At 37.7% G+C, this 24,254-nt stretch overlaps 2 protein-coding genes across 8 annotated transcripts in view; one reads left to right on the top strand and one right to left on the bottom strand.

Annotated features, from left to right (window-relative positions):
• The window catches only part of itsn2b (intersectin 2b), a 37,597-nt gene extending 24,149 nt beyond the window's left edge, over positions 1-13,448 (bottom strand). For all 4 annotated transcript variants that reach the window (XM_059520510.1, XM_059520509.1, XM_059520508.1 and 1 more), the window contains exons 1-9: positions 13,231-13,448; positions 8,458-8,533; positions 7,088-7,180; positions 6,815-6,878; positions 6,559-6,725; positions 5,137-5,343; positions 4,288-4,369; positions 3,644-3,786; positions 429-492 (exon numbers count right to left, since the gene is read on the bottom strand). In XM_059520510.1, the coding sequence (XP_059376493.1) occupies positions 429-492; positions 3,644-3,786; positions 4,288-4,369; positions 5,137-5,343; positions 6,559-6,725; positions 6,815-6,878; positions 7,088-7,180; positions 8,458-8,464 (827 nt within the window). In that variant the 5' untranslated portion in view covers positions 8,465-8,533; positions 13,231-13,448. The remainder of the gene's footprint in view (positions 1-428; positions 493-3,643; positions 3,787-4,287; positions 4,370-5,136; positions 5,344-6,558; positions 6,726-6,814; positions 6,879-7,087; positions 7,181-8,457; positions 8,534-13,230) is intronic.
• A 1,279-nt stretch (positions 13,449-14,727) lies between these two features.
• The window catches only part of nhsl1a (NHS-like 1a), a 52,298-nt gene continuing 42,771 nt past the window's right edge, over positions 14,728-24,254 (top strand). For 2 of the 4 annotated variants that reach the window (XM_059520512.1, XM_059520514.1), the window contains exon 1: positions 14,732-15,178. In XM_059520512.1, the coding sequence (XP_059376495.1) occupies positions 14,893-15,178 (286 nt within the window). In that variant the 5' untranslated portion in view covers positions 14,732-14,892. Of the gene's footprint in view, positions 15,179-24,254 lie in introns of all 4 variants that reach the window. The other 2 variants (XM_059520517.1, XM_059520513.1) reach the window with 2 other exon arrangements.

The raw sequence follows: 24,254 nt of genomic DNA on the forward strand, positions 1-24,254 counted from the left end.
AAACTGTCTTCTTTTTCTTCTTCCTCTTCTTCTTCTTATTACTTATAAGAAGCCTTTGACCGCTTTAAGTAAAGTAGCATCAGAAAAATGGCAAGATATGAGACTTATAATACATTATAACTATGAGAAATATAATCAATTGTAAAAGTGAATCAAACGTGCTCATTGCGTTATAAATCATGATACTCTTAAAAGCTATAACCACAAATAAGTAAATATTATAATATATTAAAACTGTTCTTATGAATATTCATGAGATTATACAACATATTATAAGGTTTCTTATAATGCATTATGCATTCATTATAATGCCTTAAGAATACAGAAGACATTATAATGTGTTATAAATACGGGCTTCATAGAAAGTGTTACCAAGATTTCTTAAAAAGAAATGCTTTATGCAAATACTGGGGAGGGCAAACACCTACCAGATGGCAGCTAGCTGAGTCTGAGTAAGCATAGTTGTAGCCATTGCCGTTCTCACTTGAGGACCTGTAGAAATGAAAAAAAAAAAAGCAATAAAAGAATTCATATTGATGCTAATTACCATATTCATAGAAAATAATTTTTACTAGATTTATAGGGAGAAAAATGCCTATTTGCGTGTCTTTTTTACTGATGTTTTTTATAGTAGCAATCACACGCGGCGTAAGACCCAGTGCGCTTAGGTTCATCCTCTCACGGGCCAGGCCCAAAGAGCCACCCTGTCTGGGTGCGGGTGATAAATCTCCCCGTTCGCTTGAGACAAAAGGTCCATGCGGGGGGGGGGGTGCGCAATGGCTCGGTATATAACAGAGGGATTATCTCCGCCAGCCATGGTGCTTTGGGCCACCTGGGTGCTATCAGAATGGTATGGCACTGCTCTCTCACCCTGGCCAGTGTGGGAATTATCAGGCACAGGGGAGGAAAAGCATACAGCAGCACTCTGGGCCATGGGTGGGCCAGTGCATCTACCCCGAGGGGCGCGTCCACGTCCTTTAGCGAGAAGAACATAGGACAATTGTAGTTTTCGCGTGAGGCGAATAGATCTACCGTTGCCTGTCCGAATCTCATCCATAGCATATCCACTATCTGCGGGTGAAGACGCCAATCCCGTAGTTTGGGTTTCCCCTCAATAGAAGGTCTGCGCCTCTGTTTAGAATGCCCGGAACATGAGTCGCGCGTAACGATAGGAAAACCCGTCTGCTCCACTCCAAAAGCTTGTAAGCTAGAGCGTGAAGTTTCGACGAGCGAACGCCGGCCTGACGGTTGATATAAGCCACTGCTGTGGTATTGTCGCAGCGTACGAGCACATGATGTCCCTGCAGGCGAGGCAGAAAATGATTCAGAGCCTTCCATACAGTCAGAAGCTCTAAATAATTAATGTGCGCTGAACGTAGTCTGCTCGGCCACAGACCGTTCACCGTTCTGCCCTCCTGGGTGCCTGTTAAGGACGCATCTGTCGTCACAACTTTCCGCATCATAACAGTCCCCAGAGGGGTTCCCTGTGCGTAAAAGTCTGCGCTCTTCCAGTGGCGCAAGGCTGCCGAGCAGGCGCGCGTCACTATTACAGAGCGGCAAAGATGACGCGTCGGGCTGAAATGTAGTGACAAAACCCATTTCATGAACGCTCTCATTCTCAGGAGTCCCAGCGACACAACCTGGATGGTTGAAGCCATAAGACCCTGCAGCCTGAGGCATGTGCAATATTGTACTATCGCCCCCTCTCTGAACTGCGATAGACAGGGGTCATGCAGGGGTTCAGACGGACTTTCTCTCTCCGCAGAGAGATGGACCCTCTCTGCAGGGAGAGATCCTCTCTCCAAAACGAATTCATAAGATTTGTTTGTTTTAATGTGATTTTTTTTAGTTTTTTTGTGTGTTTTGTGTTGGGGAAACACTGGGGCCGAAGCCTTTAATAATTGGGTGAGGGGAACAGAGTGTGTGCGGTGTGGTGACACTGCTTCTGCACTTTTCCTCACAACAGACCCCCTGAAAGTGAGGGGGGAACACACAACGTTCATAAAACACATGGGCTGGGCAGCCTCGAGAGGAGGGGAACCCTGCGTCTCTTGTACGGGTGTTCTGGGACAGAAAGAGAGTCCGAAGGGCTCGTGGCCCGTGAACGTGGACTCGATGCCCCCATCAGCCGGACATCAGGCAGGCCGCTTAAGCTTCGAGTCGGTGGGGGCAGGGTTAGATGGTCTTCCAGCCGCGGCTGCAGCGGGAGTCGATTTTCCCCAGTGCTAGCAGGCGGTGGGTTATTCTGCCGTGGAGGGGGTTTGTTGCGGGTCCTTTCCTTGCTCTGGTGGAAATGTCGTCCCATTGCAGGTGTGCAAACGCACAAGGGGTGCCTGGCGAGGGGCCGCCTTCCTAGGGAGGCATAGCTTGAAGGCCTCATCCTCCTTTTTGTCGTCACACCGTTGTTGCATCAATGCGACGGCGGGGACGATGCGCCCGCGATGCGCCGCTTCTCACTTTCAGGAAGGCCCGACAGGTTAAGCCAGAGAGCGCGCTCTCCCACCACTGAAAGCGCCATAGAGCGCCTGCAGGCTTGGACGGCCTGCCGAGCGTTACGGACAATGAGGTCGTTCACCGTAAGGATCTCCTTCCACAAAGGTAGGGAAGGAGTTCCCTTTTTCAGCTGTTGCCCTAGTTCGTCCAAAATCTCCGCCTGGTAAGCGGAGAGGAGGGAAGAGACGTTCAGGGCCCTAACAGCCAAGGCCGAGGACTTGTATGCGGCCTGGTGAACTGAGGCAGAAAAACGGTCCATTTTGTTGGGCAAGACCGGCTTAGGGGGAGCGAGCAGCCTGCCCTGAGCGGGGTTAAGGTGCATGGCGATGGAAGGCTCGATAGCGGGGGGGGTCACAGGTGAAAAGGGTAGCAGGTGAAAAAGGCGAGAGCGCGGGCGGCTCCGAATGAAGAACACAGCGAAAGGCTGAAAAGACGACTGTCACGTCTGGCAGAGGCTGATCTGGCGATATATCCTCCTGAAGACACGAAAGTGAGCAGCGTAATCCAACCGAACTGTGTCTGTGCAGAGATCGCGAGAAGCGAATGTCAACTGGAGAATAGCATCGTCGTAGCCATTATATGCCCTTAGGTAAGGGGTGGGGCCTTACCTGGCATTGGCTGCGCGCTTTTGTCTGTCTAGCCAGACTTGGTGCAATTGGATGCTTCTGCAGAGGTCAGGTACGGATGCCCTTCCCATAGGTGGATCTCGAACACGAGATGATGAAAGAGAACTCTTTTCACACAGAAAAATGAGTGCCATTCTCAAATTACGTGTAACAAAACAGCTTGCCCCTGAGATGAAGGCAGTGGGCTTATACTCAATGCCATAAACCTGTGAAATAAACCTTACATAGTCATGTTGTACCCACGTCCTCATTCCTGAAATTCTCTAGCACATGGGTCTTTGTCATGAGGTATGTAAGTGATACTGTCAACTGCTTTGCGGATGAGCCACATGGGTGTGGATTGCCATCCTAATGCACTACTAGCCTTCAGCTAAAGTCTCTACATCCCATATTAACCATAAAACCATGAGATTATCACAGAGGCATCTTAAAGGTTTTGTCCCCAGGCATCCTTAAGAGAACCTACAGTACATAAGTGCTATCTGAACACATTCTTCTTTTTAAAATCCTTTGTAATTAAATACCTGTTAGATAACCAATCATTTGCTTGTCCAGGCTGTTAAACTGCTGCCTGTATTTGAGTCGTGATGCCTGTGGGATGGCCCAATCAAAAGGGCCACCCTTAGGAGAGTTGCTGGTCAGTGATGTGGATGGGGAGGAGTTTGAGCTGTAGACATAAGAGCACAAGTCACTTTGTGTGCAGATAGTATTATGTACACAGGCAGTGGATTAATTATACACTATTCAGTTGTTAAGTAATGACGTAAGAAGCGCTGTTTCCGGGTCCAAGGCTCAACTCGCTTCACTTGAAAATACGACCTCAGCAGACGTTTATGAGCACTGTTTATTCATATTAATAATTTAAGCTAAATGCTTTCAAACTTACGGTATACACTACAGTCTCCGTGCTCACAGCGTCCCAAACACAAACATTTTTTATATATTTTTTTATATTTATAATTTCATTGTCTGGCTATCTGGGACTTCGGTATGGAGTTAAAGGTTAAGATTATAACTTTTTCGCTAGTATTCTATCACATTGTGAGTTTATATTAGCACTTTTTCTTGTTTTCTCGTGGTAACTGATAGAGCGTTTGGACACGGAAGCGCTGCTATGTGACGTCAGACTTAACAAGCGAATAAAGGTATATGTGTGGAAGTTCCTGACCTGCTCGAGCCCAGGTCCAGCAAAGATGGAGTGGCAGAGAAGCCCAGTGGAGAGGAGGAAAAGGAACTTGAAACTGGGAGAGCTACGGAAAAAAAACACATCTTAAAGAAAAATGTAGGCAGTAACACTCTTTCAGAGACAGAGTGTTCAATCAATTAATGAAGGAACACATCATGCACAATAACATAAGCTGCAAAGTTGTCATTTTGAGACAGTTTATGCATAAAGAGCTGCTTGTTAAATCAAGATATAGCTCAGTCTTTACACAGGAAGGCTGAAGCAAAGAAAATGCTGAGTGCAGTAAGAGATCAGTGTCACTTCAACTTTAGCACACTGTATATTCACATTGGCTCTTGGCTTTACAACACATCCACAATGACATAACACTAACATTCAAAAGTTTGGGGTCAGTAAGATTCTTAAAAGTTTTTGGAAGTTTATAAAAAATAATAAAATAAAAATAATAATAATGAGATACATATATACATATATATATATATATATATATGTCAAATGATAAATCGCATCCAAAATAATAAACATAACTTTTCTCTTATATACATGCATGTGTATTTATTTATGTATATCTACACATAATAAATATACACAGTACACACTCATATGTTATGTAAACAAAAAACTTTATTTTGGATGAGATTAATTGCCATTAATCATTTGACAGCACTAATGCATACATATACACACACACACACACACACACACACACACACACACACACACACACATACATACATAATATATAAATATATATATATATCTTACTGATCCCAAACAGTAAAAGACAAATGGCACAATTTTACTAGATTCAGGCTTGACTTGCTGTCTTACTGGAAGAGAGCGGGATGGGGGTCGGCTGTAGAATGCCAATAGGTCCATTAGGCAGGGCTGGAGTGCTGATGGTGGGCATCACTGGCACTGACAGCCCGGTGCCCATCATGGGAGTCATGCCCGGCATGGGGCTCATGGTGGTCATTGGTATAGGGGTCAGAATGGGCACGCTGGGCATCATGGGTACATTTGGCATAGTTCCCATTCCTGTAAAAGCACAAGGGCAAATTCAAACAGACATATCTAGACAATAAGACAGCAAGGCTGCTTGAGAGGTTTTCAAACCACTACTTTTTATAGAAAGCTTTTTTACAAATATCAAAAACAATGCTAAATCTTAAAGCTAAAAAGCTGAAGACATGTTTCTCCTGTACACTTTGAAGGTCGTGGTTACAGCCATCTGTTCCACATTACAACTCAACTCATCTTGTGGCCATCAAGCTGTGCACCTGCTGTCATACAAAGGTCTTTCACGAGGATTGAGGTTCTCCTAGCAAATGGGGAAGTATCATTTGCACTTTTATAGCATTGGCTAGATCTAAATTCTACTTCTAATGTTAATCAAGGTTTTTTTTCACCAAAATCAGTCATAACTTAAAGGGATAGTTCACCCAAAAATTCTGTCATTAATTACTCACCTTCAAGTCGTTCCAAACCCGTAAGCCCTTCGTTCATCTTCAGAACACAAATTAAGATATTTTTGATGCATTCTGAGAGCTGTTTGACCCTCCCATAGACAGCAAGGGCACTACCACGATCAAGGTTCAGAAAGGTAGTAATGACATAAAATAGTCCATGTGACATCAGTGGTTCAAAAGTTACAATAATAGTTTAAGCGCGCAAAGAATAAAACTTTAATCAACAATTCTTCTTCTCCTCCTCATCCAGTCTGCTGTGTCTTGCATGCTGACGCATGTCCGTGTTAATGCGCATGCGTTGTTTACATGAAGTGGAAGTGCGCCCATGCATTGTGATACTCTCCAAAATGGAGGCAAGCAACAGCTTGTTGTCTTTGCACACAAAACGTGATCTTGTAGGTCTTATAGGTTTGGAACGACTTGAGGGTGAGTAATTAATAACAGAATTTTGGGGTGAACTATCCTTTTAACACTAAACTGCTACTGTACCTTTAAGACTTCAATGACCTCCACATAAATGACCTCGTTACAATGCAGGCCAGATTGCTGAACAGTGAATATTGTTGTTTGGGTAGCATTCATGCGTGACTGCGGCTGGTTAAGGTAACTAAAGAGATACTTTGGCCTGTTCTGTATTGTGATAATTAGATTAACATTAATAATCTGTAGACACAACAATAAACTGTGTACTGATTCACATTTTGGTTACAGTGCAAGCGTGCTACAATCCCAGTGCCCTCTTAGATCATCGCTCTGCAGGTTAGAGTGTAGTTAGGCAGCGTACCGAGAGGTGTTGCTGGCATGGTTGGAACTGGCACAGGTGGCTGCTTCATGATGATGGGCAGAGCTGTAGGAAGATTCTGTCCCTGCAGTTTCATCTTGATCAGCTTCATGGCTATAGAAAACTCCAGACGGTCCATCCTACCATCTTTATTCATATCAGCCAGGGTCCTACCAAACACAAACAAACAGGTCAAGACTTCTCCATTGATTTCCTTTTTCTTTATTTTTAAAGACTGTGCATGGTCAGGATTTCTTACCAGATCTCAGCTAGCACAGACTGGGGAAGCCCTGACTGAATGAAGAAGTTTCTTGTTTTCTCCCCTATACACAATTTTTTTTATAAAATATAAATATTAAATAAAATGAAATATTTGGTCAATAATTTGTGTAAAATGTAAATTAATTTATATATTATTAACTTCAAGAGATTAAACTCATTAAAAACTGTAATAAATAATAATATCATAATTAGAATAACAAAAAAGGTTTTTAAAATTAATACATTTGAACAATGGCTCCCCATCACATACCTGTAACAAAGCCCTGTACTGGCAAGAGGGTGTCAAACTTCTGATCATGTTTGTTCCTCTCCTCTGGGGTTATAGCCCAAATACTCCGACCACCTTACAAGAAGCGTAGACAAAATGAATAAGGGATAAAGAAGAGAAAAAGAAATAGGGATAAGAAATAAACTACTAATAGTGCAGGCAGATTCAATATTCTAATATCAGCAGGTACATTTAAATGCACAGTTACAGTCAAGCTACAGTGGGATTTGCATAATGCATAGTCAGGCTGTTCGAATTATATATGTGGCACATTGCTTCTGTCTTTCGGTGCAAGTGTACATACAATGCAAAGGCAAAAAAAAACAAAACAAAAAACACTTTCAGATGAAAATATTTAAATTAAATATTACTTAGTGTCACCCTGATATTTATTGAAATTACAGAGTTATGTCAGCTTAAAGCTGCAGTAGACATAACACTCTTTCGAAAAACCTATACACATTCTATAAAAATGGCATGGCATTATTCAGATTTTTTTTTAACAAGTTGTACATGCATTTGCAAATTTCTCTATAACAAGTCAAATATATTCCATTTCAACTATTTCATAAAAAAAAAAATCTTGAAAAAGTGTACTTTTTCTGTTTTACAAAATAATCACCACCAAACTGCATTCATTTTTTACATAACATTAAGAGTGAGCTGCCATTTTAAATGAAGAGGAAATGACATCATTTGAGGAGCCAAGTTTAAAATCTGGCAATTTAAACTGCCATTTAACATTCACAATTTGATTAGCCGAGCATAACATATCCACTCCATCACATTATATAGCTAGATCATTTTTTTTCTACCAGTCCCTTGAATTTGACTCTTGAATGCTTATCCAAAACAAGGAGAACAGCAGCCATTTTGGCTGAAATTGTCAGAATAACCTAACACATTCATTTTCCTTAATTCATTCATCTTTCTTAAAAACAACCATTCTCCAAAAGAAAAGGCAGACATGCCACAGAATATCTTGTAAAACTAAACTTACAGGGTGAACCGATAAAAGTTATTCAAATGTACAGCTATATGTATGTTGTATATCCAAGCACAAGTCAGCTATCAGTGAGGTGTCAGTGTGACAGATGGGCTGCTGACAGGCAGAAATCAAAGCGGATGGTCAGAGCCGCTGGTGTGTGTGAGCAACGGATGCTGCAGTGTGTGAGAGCAGCGCAGCACCTGCACACACACTGCAAATATGAACGAGACACGATAAATAGGAAAGAACTCATGTTCTACTGCATTTATGAGGCTAAAGGTCCTCTAGCACACACACACAAATCCTCTTGGTTTGGACACATGGGTAAACACACACACATAGAAATATAAAGCAGAGCTCTTACCATTCATGGCTGCAGGTGGCAGGGATATGAGGAGCGCGGTCCTGATCTCCTCGTCTCAGCTGGCTAGATCAGTCATCTGCACCACACAAACACACACACACACACACAAAGAGAGAAAGAAGAAATGTCCACTCATTAATAATGCAGGCAGGGGAGTGCAGGGCTGTCGCTATCTCCGTCCTGCACTCTCAGAGTGAAAGAGAGAGAAGAGGATGTGTAAAGGAGAGAGGAAGGGTGAGAGGGAGGAGATGAGCACTATAAACTCCCCATACAAATGTTTTCAACAGACTAATGCTCTATGTGCAAAATCTTAATAAACAATGAAACTTTTATGACTGACTGCATCGATATCCTCTTTCTAATAACATCAGAAACTGATTTCACTGCAATCAAAGAAAGCTTGATCATTACTTTGGGTGGAAACAACACTTTAACCCCGCAAAGCCTGAATCATGAAATAAGAGCCAAGAAAACCCAACAAACTGAACTTTTAATGGATATGATACAGTAGAATATAAAGCTCACTCTAAGAGGAAAAATACCTCAAGTCTATAAAAAGGCCTAAACTGAGCAAAAATATGTAAATTGGTGCAGATGCAAAATTTTCATTACCAAAAATTGTAAGCTGTCACTCTATATCTCCTAATAATGTCTTAGTACGTATAATGAAATAAAAGCACTATGTAGGTTTATTCCTGTAAGCCTGACACTGATGGATGAAATCATATATAACTCTTGCAAATTGAATAAATATTACCGTAATGCTTCCGGTAAATGTCAGAGGTGGGGGTCACTAATGGGTGTCAGCCAAGAACTCTGATTCACACATTAAATCAATTATATTCTGACATCATCTCTGTACTGTACACATGAAAAAAAGATCAAGATGGCAGATAATTATATTATATATGACTGGGGTGGGTTGATATGGGTACAGACAGAGACCAAAACAGACATAATGGACAATGATTTATATATATGCAAGTACAAAAACTTGTATATAGATCCTATTTGCATAACATTTCATTCACACACACACACAAACAGAAATATGCCAAAAATTTAGCTCTGCCATCACAGGAATACATTTCAGACATATAAATGCAGCCTTACGATATGTAGCTGCCACAGGGAAAAAAGGATAAGCAAATACAAAACTATTATTTTATTTGAATACTGAAGGGCTGTATCTTTGTCTGTATATCCCTGAGAAACACATCTGACCAGGCCGGGGGCTGGCAGTAGGGCTGTAGAGAATAGCTTTCCGATTCCCAACCCTTCTACTAAATTATTTCATTCTTGCATGCAGAAAGACCTTTATGGTGACTATGGGGCTATGTAAAATATTTTTTGCAACTTTCTAGGTTTATGATTTGTCATTTTTTTCCCGACAATGTCTATAATTATCTGTTACCTGACAGTTGACATTGCAATACTTTCGAGACATCGTCGATATATATGATAATATCAACATATCGGCCAGTCCTAGCTGGCAGACACCATGCAGCCTAATTATACAAGACTGTCCCACCACAGACTAGTCATTTAGACCACCCAGACTTATGACATATGTTTTGGTTTTATACACCCCTATTAAGTGGTCAGTTTATCTAATATCGGCTGATCCCAAAATGTCCAAGCATCAGCTAGGTTAATATATGACTACCACTAATCAGAAGTCATTTAACAGACCAGTTGTACTGTATCTGTCAGCTGTCAGTTCTTCAAAACCAATTACTGATAGCAGAATATACACACGTTGAAAACGGGGAGAAAGTAGCTGACAGGAAGTGATGTGTGGCAGTATTTGGTAGGGCTGTGGGAGCAGGTCAATAGAGGAACAGAATGCAGTCAGACAGGACAAGCTTCCAGAAAAGCGCTCGGATAGGTAGCTTGTCATGCGTGTCATATCACTCCCTTTTCTCTCATTCTCTCCCCATCTAACACACCGGCTGTGGTTTTCTTTTTTTCAGAGAGCGGTGGACAGATTGAGTGACTTATTTATTTGCATTTAATGCCATGACACAAATCTGTGCAAATATTAGGCAGGTCAGGTTCTGTTTTTTTTTTTTTTTTTAAATTGTTAATGCTCATCAAGTCATAATAGTGTGACGTATTAATACGGTTTAAAATTGCCATTTTCTATTTGAATATTTAAAATGTCATTTTTTTCCTGTGATGATGGCAAAATTACTCGAGAAACTTTTTTATTATTATCATTATTTACAAAAAAAACATTTGTATTAAGTGCTACTTAATATTTGAGTAGACACAATGATACCTTTTAAGGATTCTTTGATGAAAAAAAGAAAAACAGCATTTATTTAATTTTTGTAACATTAAAAATGTCTTTACCATCACCGCTAAATAAAACAATTAATAAAAAACAAACAAACATTAAATTAAAAATTTAAATTGAATGATCTGACAAACTGCATATTTAAATGAGAATAACTATATTTAAATTAGAAACTGCATGCGTTGCATAGCTCTCTTTCCAGTACATATTGAGTCAAAGGGAAATCACCCAAAACCGCTGTGTTCCTGAGAGCTTTGAGAGACCAATGTTATTTCATTGTGGCTTTGCATGTTACTTGCAGCTGGGTCAAATTTTGCATGGATTGATCTACAGCAAATATCGAAGATTCTGCTCTTAATAAAACATTTAAAAATAATTTTTACTTTCCATTATATTATCATTTGCTTGTCAATTATAATGTCAAATTCTTTGGTACTGTATGAATTCTTTGGAAACACTGAATCACAGAGAAAAGCACAATGTAATGGTGTCATTCTTCCTTCACTAACTTTATTTTAATGACGTGTACAGTACAATGTGAGAACTGCAAAGATAGACTGTGAGGTCATAGCTGGGCATGTCCCGCCACCTCCTGCCTCCACCCTGTGTATGATTTAACAGCCACAAAAGAACAAAGGAAGTGGGAGGAAAGCAAAAACGAAACAGGATGTCAACAGGTCACAAACAATGTTAAACGCTCTGGACCCACATCCTCGTGGTCGGAGAGGACATTAAGCCACATTAAGACCAACAAACCCTGTCTGCGTGTCAGACCGTTCACTTTTGTGCTTGCCACTGAATCCTCAGATCTTATAAAATGAAAGCATTGATTGTAGAACAGCGCGTGTAGCCTTGATCATGTAATTAAATAAATAAATAGATAAATAAATAAATAAAACATCTCTGGCATTATTACCATTATTATTATCTCCCTATACTGTTCAATTATATTTGCTTATTTGTCAATTGTTATTTTAGTTTTGTAATCCATTTAACTGAAATACGTCTGTTTGACAGATTTCAAGAACCCAGAGCTCTTCCACTTTCTGAGAGACGTTGTCAGATGGCTTTATGTGCAGAAGGTCATGCAGGTCACGTCAGTGAAGCCTGAACAAACAGTCAGACAGCTGGCAAGAAAGCATAATATACACTGTACATAAACATCACACTACTAAAACATCACTGAACCTTTCTAAAGATACATCAGGGCTCAACAAAAAGGATCTTGGTGCAGTTATTGGGCCAGGAGTTCACATTTTTACTTGCCCTGCCAACATTTTCCCTGGCTGTAGGCCTATGTGTAAAAACTGCCATTTTTTTTAGTACATATATATTTTAGTATTATATATTTATATACCATTATAGCATTAATTAATATTTGGAATTAGCTTTTATTTTTATATTTTCAGTTTTCATTTTAAAATTATTCATCTGGTTACGAGTTTTTGCAATTTATTTTTGCCAATTATGATTTTATTTCGGTTGTATTTCAGTGATCAAATTATAATTGTTTTAGTTAACAATACGTGCACTGTTCCAGCAACATATTTTATGTGTAATGTGATCATTCACCTGCAAACAAAGGGCAAAAATCAGTCATTATGGTTTGATAAATCATTCTCCTTCACTGATCCAGAGTTTACAAGGACATTTCCTGAAAAGGAATCAACTAACTTAGATTAATATTAATTTAAAAGAGCCCTAATTCAAAAGCCCAACAAGATTGTTATGTGATGTCAAATAATGTTTACAGAATAGAGTAAATTATAGCAAATTATTAAGAGAGAGAGATCAGGAGCAAATTGATCAATATGATGTCCAATCTTTGGAACAAAAAAGACGGCAGACCAATAAAAGGATCAGAAACACTGACCAATGACTGTGGTGGCCAAAAATGTTGTCTAGTCAGCCAATGGATTAAGTTTTGAAAAACAACCATCATCATAATCTATTAGATCATGTTCCGGAAACTGTCACGTACAGTATGAGTCATTGTAGCAATAAAATATCTCATACAAAAGCAAATAACTATAACTTATACTAACGTATTTTGTTTAACTCCACTAGACAGTGTACTGCTTCATCTTATCTGAGGGTGAAAGGCAGAAAGACGGGTTTGCCACTCGTCTGGCAGGTTTGTGAGAAGAAAGTATGCTCGGAAGCACTTAGAATCATGTCTTTTACATGAATTGACATGACTCACAATGAGCTCTAATATTTGTACTATGAAGCTCTGAAGGACTTTGAAGAGTGTGAAACTGGACACTTTTCCCAACTCATCACACAACCACTGTAAAACCTAATGATAACCAGCAGAACATTTTCAACATTACGTTACATGCAAGTTACCATAGACTGTATGTGTATAATAGGTACTGTAACTGTATTCTAACTAGCTATAAAGTGTGATTAAAGCATATACCATTAACATGAGCAGACATTTGAGCAGTATTACAAGAGGTAACGTTACTCACATTACACAACAGCATTATTGGCTGAGCGAAAACTCTCCTGGGAGGAAAACATATCCTTTTCCATTGTCCTCTGAATTAACGTGATGAAAAGCGGCTTTCAGGGTTTCTTCGAAGAATTTCTGCAGTGTTTTATTGAGAGTCTTTGACAACCTGTTGCTATACGGCGCTGTCAGACAAACAACATGACAACATGGCTGACGATGAGACGTGCGCGAGCGCTGAGCTCAGAAGAGCCTTTAAGAGCCGATGGTGGGAGGAGCTAAGAGCGTTTCAGTGCAACACATCTGTTCAGCCCCTCCCTCCCTAGACACAAAACATCACACTCAATACACACCAGACCCTTATCTATCTATCTATCTATCTATACAAAACAATAAATTCTTTATATTGCCACACAAATCAGCTCCAGAAATAGGTGTATCCATCTAGCTTGTTTTCAATTCACAGTTACTAAATACTAATGTTTTACAGCAATATAGTCTATATTTAAATGACTTATTTAACCAAATATAATTTTCAATCATGTCTATATATGGATCGTCGTATAGTATGTAGGCCTACATTTGAATCCTAATCTTATGGATCTAATTACTCTTATGAAAATAATATTATGAAAATAATTACTCTGACAGAGAATGTTTCTGCAAACCCAAGTATTTCATGAACTTGAGACAAGAGCTATTTTTTAGTTTAGCATAGAAAAAGAAAAGAAAAGAAAAGAAAAGAAAAGAAAAAGAAAGAAAAGAAAAGAAAAGAAAAGAAAAGAAAAGAAAAGAAAAGAAAAGAAAAGAAAAGAAAAGAAAAGAAAAGAAAAGAAAAGAAATGACATTTCCAAATAGATGCCACACGAGGGCGCACTTTACCTGCTTAACATTAACGGATACCTTTCCAATTAGGTTTCCTGCTAAATGAAGTAATAAAACACTTTCGTTACTGTAATATTTTATTCTTAAAGTGTGCTTCCTGTTAAGTTTAACATATCTCTGTAAAGGTACAAAGTATGCACAAATGGCTAACTTGTCGACTGGAGCATCATTATCAATTTCGACAAATGTCAGAAATTAATCTTCTCTCTCCTGATATCATAAGTAAAATAAACTCTGATCATGCCATAACAAAATAATTATTGTAAAAAAAAAAAAAAAAGCAATTCCACATTAATTAATTAAAGTCAGAGGAGGACAGTAGTGAAGTATTTTTTTTACTTTGCTGTAAAAGTACTTTTAAAGTGTCAGTAATTTTAATTTATAAAAATGTAGTGCAGTAACATGCTTTGGAATGTAGTGAAGTAAAGTTTTCCGATGAAAAACACTCTGGTAAACTACAGATACTTTTTAAATTTAGTTGAGTAAAGTAAAAATACTTTTAGCTAGTTTATCAGAAGTTGGCCTGAGATCCGCAGTCCTGCTCAAACTCCAGATCCTCACATTAGGCTCCTCCGGATTCCGGGGTTTGAGTCTGTCCTGATAACCGATCCCCCAGAAGAAAGTTTAAGAAAACACTCTAACAGAAGAATAAGGGCAGGATCCTTTGAATCACGAGGCGGGGTGTCAGGATGGTTGCAGAACAGGTTAAGACACCGGAATGGACAACAGCATTAATAAAGAACAAGTGGACTTATTGTAATTAAACAACAAATTTGATCTTTTCCATGAAAAAAAAATGCCGTTTCATAAGAGAATAGTGGAGCCCCGGAGTCTGGGCAGAATAAACAGAGAACGACTGGAAGTTAATGGTGATGTATTTGCTTCCTTGGATGCTGTGAACTGTCAAACTTTGATTAACATCCTCCGTCAGCTGTCCGATCTGTCACGGCACGCGAGCAGCATGTTTGCGGAGATCCAGACTGAATCAGCGCTGGTCATCAATAAAGCTTCTGCGCTGCAGCACAGGCTGGACTCACTGCAGGACACTGTGCGACATCTCAACCACAAGAGGACCACGATCCGTGAGTGCTTTACCTTCATCTTCAACTACAATGTGGCAAGCATATTTTAAAACTAACTAGTAGCCTATTTATTTATTTTTATATTACAGTACGCATTTTTAAATAATTAGTTTACAACCGGTGTGTGTGTTTTTTTTAAGTAGCTATTCTTTACATTACTGTTCACAATTTAGATTTAACTATTCATTAAGGCCTACTTATATATTTATTCAGAATGTGGAACAGATTATAGTAACTAAGAAATAAGTATACTACACATGAAAAAAAAGTCTTCTAATTCAAAATGCCATGTTTAGCTCAATGTGTGACATTATTTGAGAAATTTACTAGCAATTTTTAAATGAAAAGTGTTTCTACACAATTTAGCCATAGAATCCAGTGGTAAAACTGAGCAATTGATTAAAATTACAAATAATAATATGAATATATAGCTAATGTAAAAGTTACTATTTGTTGAATACTAAAATAAATGCTATTTTAAGATCAAATATGCACTTGTTAATTTTAGGAATAAACGTTAAAATTGCTTGCCATAACAGCAGTGCATGATTCCAGATCATTAATTTCAAATTCCTTTCTAGATGCTTGGCTTTGTCTAGATGTGGAATTCCTTTCAGGCTTGTGCTGTGTTGTACTTTTATCTCATGGCACCTGTGGTTGTCTGCCACTTTTCACTCTCTGTTTGTGAACTCCAGCTCCAATTAGAACATAAATAAATAGAGGCTTTTGGGACAGACTACTGTGCCAGTAATAATGGTTGGCCCAGCACTCATTGAGGTCTTCTCAGGGCCTATGTTCACCATTGTGCTGAGCATGTGAATGCTGTCTTTCTGCTCATGATAGATTATTCTGGAATATATTTGTAGGATTTGTTCAAGGTGGCAGAAATGAGTCTTCTTTATTTCCTTTTTTCTCTACACCCACATATTTCTTTGTATCTCCATGGTTGATATGTTGCACTTTCTGTTCAGCGATTCCCTGCAATGCTTTCACCTCCAAAGAAAACAATGGGTGTTTTCACTGGCCCTCCCTCCAGAACTAAGCCTAGAGTAAGGTGAGTGGAGTGCAGGAAGCAGAGCATAAGTGGATACATGTGTGCTCCAGACTTCCAGCCCTGGACTATATATTATAAGGTACTAAGAAAAAGAAAGTGAGGGATTCTTTGTCTGCTGTATGCTATGACATGGAATCTATAGACACTGGATACGATATATAATTTAAATGATCAGACAAATGACAAATAACATAAGACTATCTTCAATTGTTACGACCCTGTCTAGGGTAAGGCCGCAACATAAACTGAAATCAGCAATCAAAGATCCTTTGTACATTTATTTACAGAACCACAGAGTAAAAGCACAACTTCAGGGGTGAGCAAAGGCCAAAACAACAAACAAACACCAAGTAAGCTCCTAACAGAAAATACTAAATTTCCTAACAAAAGAAAAACTAAATAAAAATACAATATGCTACCCTAACTCCCCATCAAATGAAAAACAGGAGAAAACAATATTTGCAAAAGAAAATGGCACTCACCCCCTACAGCTTCAAAGTGTAGAAAAGAGTATTTACAAAACTTTACAAAATATACAAAATGGAAAATGAGATTTACAACACCTTATCACCTCAAAATCCACACTGCACACAATAGGCAGATCACCAGGCAACTAAGAGCATCAACACTCTGTAGTAAACACACAACAGCACATGTACAATGAAACAACAGGAAATCACAAGATGAGCAGAGCTCCCTCCTCAGTCACAGCAGATCCTTTTCTTGTCGCTCCTTGGTCCCATTTGCACCAATCAGATCTGGAGATCACTTTGGTAGGATCCAATCCTGTGAAAGAGAGAGAACGAGGGGACCAGCAAAGCAAGACACACACACACTATTTGTCTCAAGATATAGAAAATGCTTCGATCAAATATATGTAGAATATGGTGATCTCAGTTGTGATTTTACAGTTCCTATAAATAATTGAAACATACACACTTGTTGGACTCCCCAAAACTTTTGACCAGATTTGTTTTTATGCAGTATTTATTAATTGGTTTGTATCAGATGTACATGAAAGAAATGTAACTATAAATATATATATATTTTTATATTTTGTATTCATTGCTTGGTGTAGTTTACTTTATTTTTAATTTATAGTCTTTGCAAACCTTGTTGTTATGCACACTAAAAAAGGATGGAAATTTTATTCAACATGTTTGCATCCCATTTTGCTTAATTTTTTTCAAATCATATATTTATTGAGAAAAAAAGAAGGCTAAGACTTGATTTTGTGTATTTGAAATAGTTTGGATCTTGAAAAATTATATTTATGGTTAAAGACAGGGACAGAAAATTTATATATATATATATATATATATATATTTATATACATATAAAATATATATATATATATATATTAATTGACCATTATTTTGAATCGCCTGCAATGTCCGTGGTGGTGATGTCCATTAAAAAAAAAAGTTTTCTGTTTCGGAGGCAGAAGTAGTTTAATTTTGATTAATAAATAAATGCACACAGAATAAATACATGAATCAATCAATACCTGATATATTTGTATGCAGTCAAGGTTTGTTATAATGCACGAAGGAATTAAACATTTTGCATAAACACGATTGTTTCTGCACATTAGCCCCCCATATTTTGTTTGTTTTGACAATAGCAGCAATAAAGCATAGTAGATTTACTGTTGGGTCTGCAATATATAAACCATAAAGACATTGTGTGACTGTATGCAGTCCAGCTGTTTTATTCCTACTCCTCCCTCCTTCCCTCAGAGAGCAACTCCAACCCATACCTCTCGAGTTCGTCTGCAGGGGGAATGCATGTCGAAACCAGATGTTGTTGGTCCAGCCCTTATGAAGGCTTTCACTGAAACTTTTGTTTTTGTTTTTATCACAGCCATATGGATGCACACCCTCTCTCTTTGTCTGTTTGGGATATATTTTCCTCATTATAATTAGGGAAATGTCATTTTTTCCCATTGTTTGTGTGCTTTTTCCTTTTTCCTCCAACTCTTTATCTGCAAATGGAATGGACATTGACGTTGTATTTTTTTAATTTCTGCTCAACTGGGCAATAACTTAATACGAGCAGAGAGCTTTGAGTTCCTAAGAGTTAAAAGCTGGAACCTTGGTGTGTTAATCTATTCAAATCCATGAAAATCTGGTATCAGTTTAAAATCCTCTGAAGTCCATATTGAAGGATATATGGACTGTTGCAAGCTAAGATTCGAAATCTGGCCTGCAGAAGGTTGAATGCTTATTTCAAAATGGCCTGGCCAAAATACTGGAAATTTATCCAACAATAGGCTATAATTGGATCAGAACGTTTTTCTTTGAATATTTTATTTTATTTCTTTAGTGAATGGAGTTAAGTTAAAATGGCAATAATCGGTGCATTGTAGAGTTCCTACAAACTATTTCGCTGCGCACATATGTTGATTATGAAGTTACTTAATCTTTATCATTACAATTTTACTATGGAGATAAATGAATAATGATTAGATATTTGCTGTACTTTTTACTTTACTAAAAAAAGAAAAACTTCTTATATGTACTTGTACATTTTATGTATCTCTGTTAAATGTGTTTTTATGCTCACTGACTGAAATACAACTCGTGATCACTCTGCTGTTTCACTCATATGGGAAAGTTTTGCACTCTTGACTGTTGTGACATCCTGTTGTTTAAACAGTTGTATCACATATCTCTCTCAACCAGACAATAGATTCCAACTCGAACTTCTGTAAAGTCCATCTTGGTGGAACTTGGTGGGCTTGTTTTTATTTCATGACTGATTTTTATGGGCGCTCCGGACTTTTTGTATTTCCTTATGTAAGCTGTTGTTGGGAAATGATTCTGTGTAGTGAGTTATGTAAATGGAAGCAGAGGGCTTTGTATTTACACTCTATTTACTACTTTTCCATTTTAATTAATTATTTGGCAGTAAAGTTGTTTGGTAATACATCTTTTTACATATTAGGAAATCTGGCTCATTTGTAACAGCTCTAATATATAAGCTGTTGTATGTTTTAGCACTTGTACAGAATTTTGATTTTTCTTTATGAGATGGTTTGTGTGCCCGTTTTACATTTTTATTCTTTATGTATTATGAAGCCTCTCTCATGATGATTTTGAGAAGTCTGATTTTCAATAGCAGGATTCATGAGCTGGACTAAAAAGCATGCTTGATATGAAAGGCTCTTGTGAGCAGACCATGTCAGGTGAGATTTCAACTCATCGGTTTTCTCAGAGAATCTAATTTGATAGAACAAAAGGAGGAGGTCTGATTGAATTACAATAATGGAAGGAGAATGGCAGGTACTTCTGACATAGAACAAAGGACTATATCAGTGGGGAGTATTAATGGTAGATATGGAGGAGTTACAGAGTAGTGCAATAATGGGACTGAAGTGTGGTTTTACTTTCTCTGATGTAAAAGTTTATTTGAGTATACCATGTCAGAATCGAATGATCCAACATACCTTTTCTTTTTAAGCGGAAAGTTTACTGTGCATTCAGCGTCATTAAGGGACTTCTCTGCCCTGTGGCAGCTCTGTTTTAACAATAGGTGTCTTGTGCTTGGCAGAAGGGGCCCTGAACTTACATCCAGCTTGGCACCGAGAGTAGAGTCTCTGAGATTGAAGCGCTTTTGTTATTGAGTTTATTTAGTCATGGCAGAGTTGGAGTAAAGGACTGCTTCGGGTTCAGGGCAACATGACTCACAGAGGTCAGGGGCTGATGTTTTCATTGAGTTCAATTCAAGTCATCTTGGCCTTTAGTCCCATTTTCAGTGCGAAAGCCTCTCAGTCTCTACTGTTCCAGATCATTTGCCTTCTGTTTATGGCCTCAGTCCAACTTTCTGTCGAGATTGTTTTGCCTAACTAGCTCAGAATAACATTTGCAAGGAATGTAAGTTGTAAAATGTTATAAAAAATTGCACTGGAATGGTTTTCATTTTATTCTTGGCTGAAAAGGCAATCTTAAAGTAGCCTAAGCTGGTTTGGTGGTCTGAGCTGGTTTAAGCAGGTCTCACAGTCTGGGCAAGTGAGCAAAGCTGGTTTCCCAAGCCCTCTAAAACCATCCTGACCAGACTGGGAGACCAGCTAAAAACAGCAAACCACCTTAGGCTATTTCAAGATGGTTTTGTTTTTTTTCCAACAGAGTTTTGTTGTTTAATTATACAAAATAGCTCTAATTGCTTATTGTGTTTTGGGAATTCCAAAAGTTTTGCATAACTGTAGGCTTTAATCTGTTTAAGACTTGAATTCTACTCATTGTATTCCAGATGACGGTATCTGGGAATCGTTTTTCTTCAGCATGTGGGTGTCTTTTGTGTAGATTCCCCTTCAGTTTGCCCTTCACTTCAGACTAATTAAAAGATCTCATGGGAATGTGGAGAAGTAGGTCAGTGAGGGATGCTTATTCGGGCTGAAAGAGAAATATGATTTTCCTTGGTGGAAAAATCCAGCACATTCCTAAATCCCTCAGTCAGCCAGCAGATTCACACCTGGAAGTCTGGAACCGAAGAATTGCCCCCCTGCCACGGTGCAGTCTAACTGACTTTGAGTTATCGTTTTTAACCCATACTCCCATATACCATAAACACACACAGGCTTAGACAATGTAGTATGTTAGTCTTATTAAATGTGTCTCAAAGTAGCAAAAACATAATTTTTATTTAAAAAAATGTATACTGGTAAGCTTCATTCCTCACAAGGAGCTGTATATAATCTGAAGGCCAGTATATTGTATATCAACAGTCAGTGTTTGCACCATCACAATGGGTGGTCAAAAGTATTTTTGAAAGGATCTTCCTCAAAGTTTGTAGGGTAGTTTACTGCATGAACTCATATTTTGGCATTTGACTTGGTTGAGAATCTCCATTTCATATGTTTTGAACATTTCCACACTTTCCACCAGTGTTTACTACAATTTCATATCTCAAAGTCAAAAGTTTATGTCTTTAAAAGATTACTGTAAAATTGCACTATAGTATACTACGCTGTGGTCAAGATGGTTGCTGATACAGATGGTGACCTTATGTGAAGTCTGTGGTGACAGCTTTGATACTGGAATAACAAAGATATGATCATTCAAGATATCATGAGATATAGGACAGTGATAGACTTTAGGATTTCCGTCTGGTTTCGCGAATGTTTCCTGTTTGTGAAGTCTGGCTATAGAGTGAAAGAAATCTTATAACAACTGGCAGAAGTCTGTAGGGGAAAATCTGTGAACAAGTCTTCTTGAACTTGAAATGAAGCATTCAGCCTGTTGTAGACGTGTTGTATGAAAAATATATGGCGTCTTCTTGATCAGAAATATATCTGGTGTCGTTTTTTGGTTGGCTTCTACAAATGAAAGCAAAGATGAAAAAGCTCTTCAAAATCAGCTCAAGTTCATGAATAACGCTACATGCTCATTGGGATGGTCTTTGTTTATAATTTCATCAAGCCTCTTTGCAAGATCCATACAAAACAAATCAGCTCGGTCCATATAATTCATTATTTAACGTAGGCCAGAATCACCTAGAATCACCTTTCTACAAGTTAATGTCTTAATGTCTGTATCTGAATTTCTGAGCCGGATGCAATAAATAATACACGTAGAAGGAATATTGTGAAAGGTCTTAAAACTATATATCTATTTATAATAATTTTTATTGCATTTTAATAATAATAAGTATATAATAATAAGTCCTTATTGCATTTTTGTGCAAAAACAAACAAGCAACCTAGAGAAATAAAACAGATAAAAGGGGAAATGTAGGGTAAAATTAGTCAGGTAAGGTCTAATGGCTTATTAGTTTGCAAAGGTCATATGACTGGACTTTATGGTTGAAATCTGCTCCCTTTTCCCAACTGAATCCTAATTTAAAACATCTGATCCTAGGGTTGTTTAGTCCTGCTTTAGTGTGGAAAATGCCTTTCAAAATACCTCCAACATAAATTTTTGGAATGAGTATATGTGTGGAGAAGAAGAAATTTAAATTCATTGGTTTATTTGGGTGGAGTCGACCAACTCATAATTAAAGCCGCAGTTATGGTCTGTCTGGAATAGATTGCATTTCCATTTCATTTCAACTTTGCAGTCTGAGCACATGCTCCTTGTAGAGATTCCAGTAGTTACTGAAAACCATAAGTGTCATTACATTTTATTCAATGCTTCTTTATGCATTGAAATGCAAAACCAAACTGAACTTTGTTTTTATGTGTTTATATGGCAACCTTCTTGCCAAAAGGAAAGTTGTCATGAAAATAACCTCAAACTATAACCTCAAAATAAAATGAATTCTTAAATTAATTAAAATAAATTATGTTGTTTAAATGGCAAAATGGCAGAAAAACACTGTGCAGAAGTGAAAATCTTGTATAAACAGGAAGGTAGCTAAGCGTTTCAGACAAGCTTCTGTATCAGGTATCTGTTACAGCTCTGGCTTGATAGTTTATCTTTCCCTCTCTTTATTTATCATGCCTTATCTGATGTTTTTAAAGGTTTGAATAGCATCCCAGAATATAAAGAATAATTATGTCTTGATTGACATTAACAAATTTAGTAGCTGGCTACAAAAGTGTTTTCCTTTTAGGCAAATCTTAGAGTTAAAGAGAATGTTTGAGTTCATAGCACCCTCTTGTGGCTGAAATATGTTTGCTAATTTGCAGTTAGACATAGTGTACATTTATGTTCAGATATAAAATATCCTAACAATGTCAAAAGTAATCGGCTGTATTATTGTTTCAAGTTATTATTACTGTAACATCCTTAAGCAGCAGAAACTAGATATTAACTATCTAGACAGCCCCAGAAACTAGACTTTAATGATCCTTTTAAGCATGCCAAGAGCACATAAAAAGTTGTTTTAATACAATGTAAATGGGTCAAAGACGAAAAAGGGTTTAAGCATAAAAACAAAAATTGTAATACTGCTTTAAATTGTTTTTGCCACTCCCCACCCCCATTTTTAAAAATCTGTTTAATTTAATTACAATTTTGCTTTTGTTTTTCTAAGCAAAAATGATTATAAATATCATACATTTCTCCTTGATTTACAGAAGACACCCACTAAAATGTCATTCAGTGCAACAATCTTGACAGGCATATTTACAACAAAAATCAATTTATGATTTTTGACATATGACATTTTTAAATTTGCCACTAGGTTTTGCCCATTTGTCAGTAAGAATGTTTTACTCATGCTCCCTTATTATTTTATATATTTTAATATGGGCATGTCAGAATAAGCATGTTTTTTTATTTTTTACATAAATATTGTTTTACACTGAATTACAAGGTTACATTATTTGAACCAAATTGTGACATTTTATTCTCCAAAAACTTATTTGATAAGTAGGCACTTTACTAAAATTTAATGTGCTTTCAATCTAAAAAATGCTGGGTTGTTTCAACACAACTTTGGGTCAAATATGGACTAACCCAACTTTTGGGTTAAAAATTTAATTAGAAAAATGTAACCCAACAGCTGGGTTAGTCCATATTTGACCCAAAGTTGGGTTGAAACAACCCAGCATTTTTTAGAGTGTTCTATGGACATAAAATCACTTTTGTAAATTTCATTTGATGTGGACATCTTAATGACTTTGACCCAAATACAATTAACATTTTTTCATGTCAATTAAAATAATGTTTTAAAGTCAATGTCAGTTTATATGCATTGCTGCTGAGTTGTGTTGAACAAAACTATGCATGGCATATAAGACTTTGGAACTGTTTTGGTGCCATCCTCAGAGTGTTTTAGGATCAAAGTGTGTAGCTTCCAGATTAATGCCATGTAAAGCAGTCTGGAAGATTTGGATTGCTGCTAGATTTCAAAGCTTTTGGGAAAAATTTGTCTATGGGCAAGCGGATTGTACTGGCACACATGTTCTCACTATTATCAAACATTCTTTGGTGGCGTCGATATGGGTCAATGGTAAAAATGGACAACCCAAGAAACACACCACAAGGGAGAAGGACTCATTCAGATGAATTTCTTTAATCTAACTCGCTGATTGATAAAAATACTATTTGTGCAAAATAAATGTCACTCATAAGCAAA

This window comes from Carassius carassius, chromosome 32 (genome assembly GCF_963082965.1).
Source record: "Carassius carassius chromosome 32, fCarCar2.1, whole genome shotgun sequence".
Taxonomy (NCBI): Eukaryota; Metazoa; Chordata; class Actinopteri; order Cypriniformes; family Cyprinidae; genus Carassius; species Carassius carassius.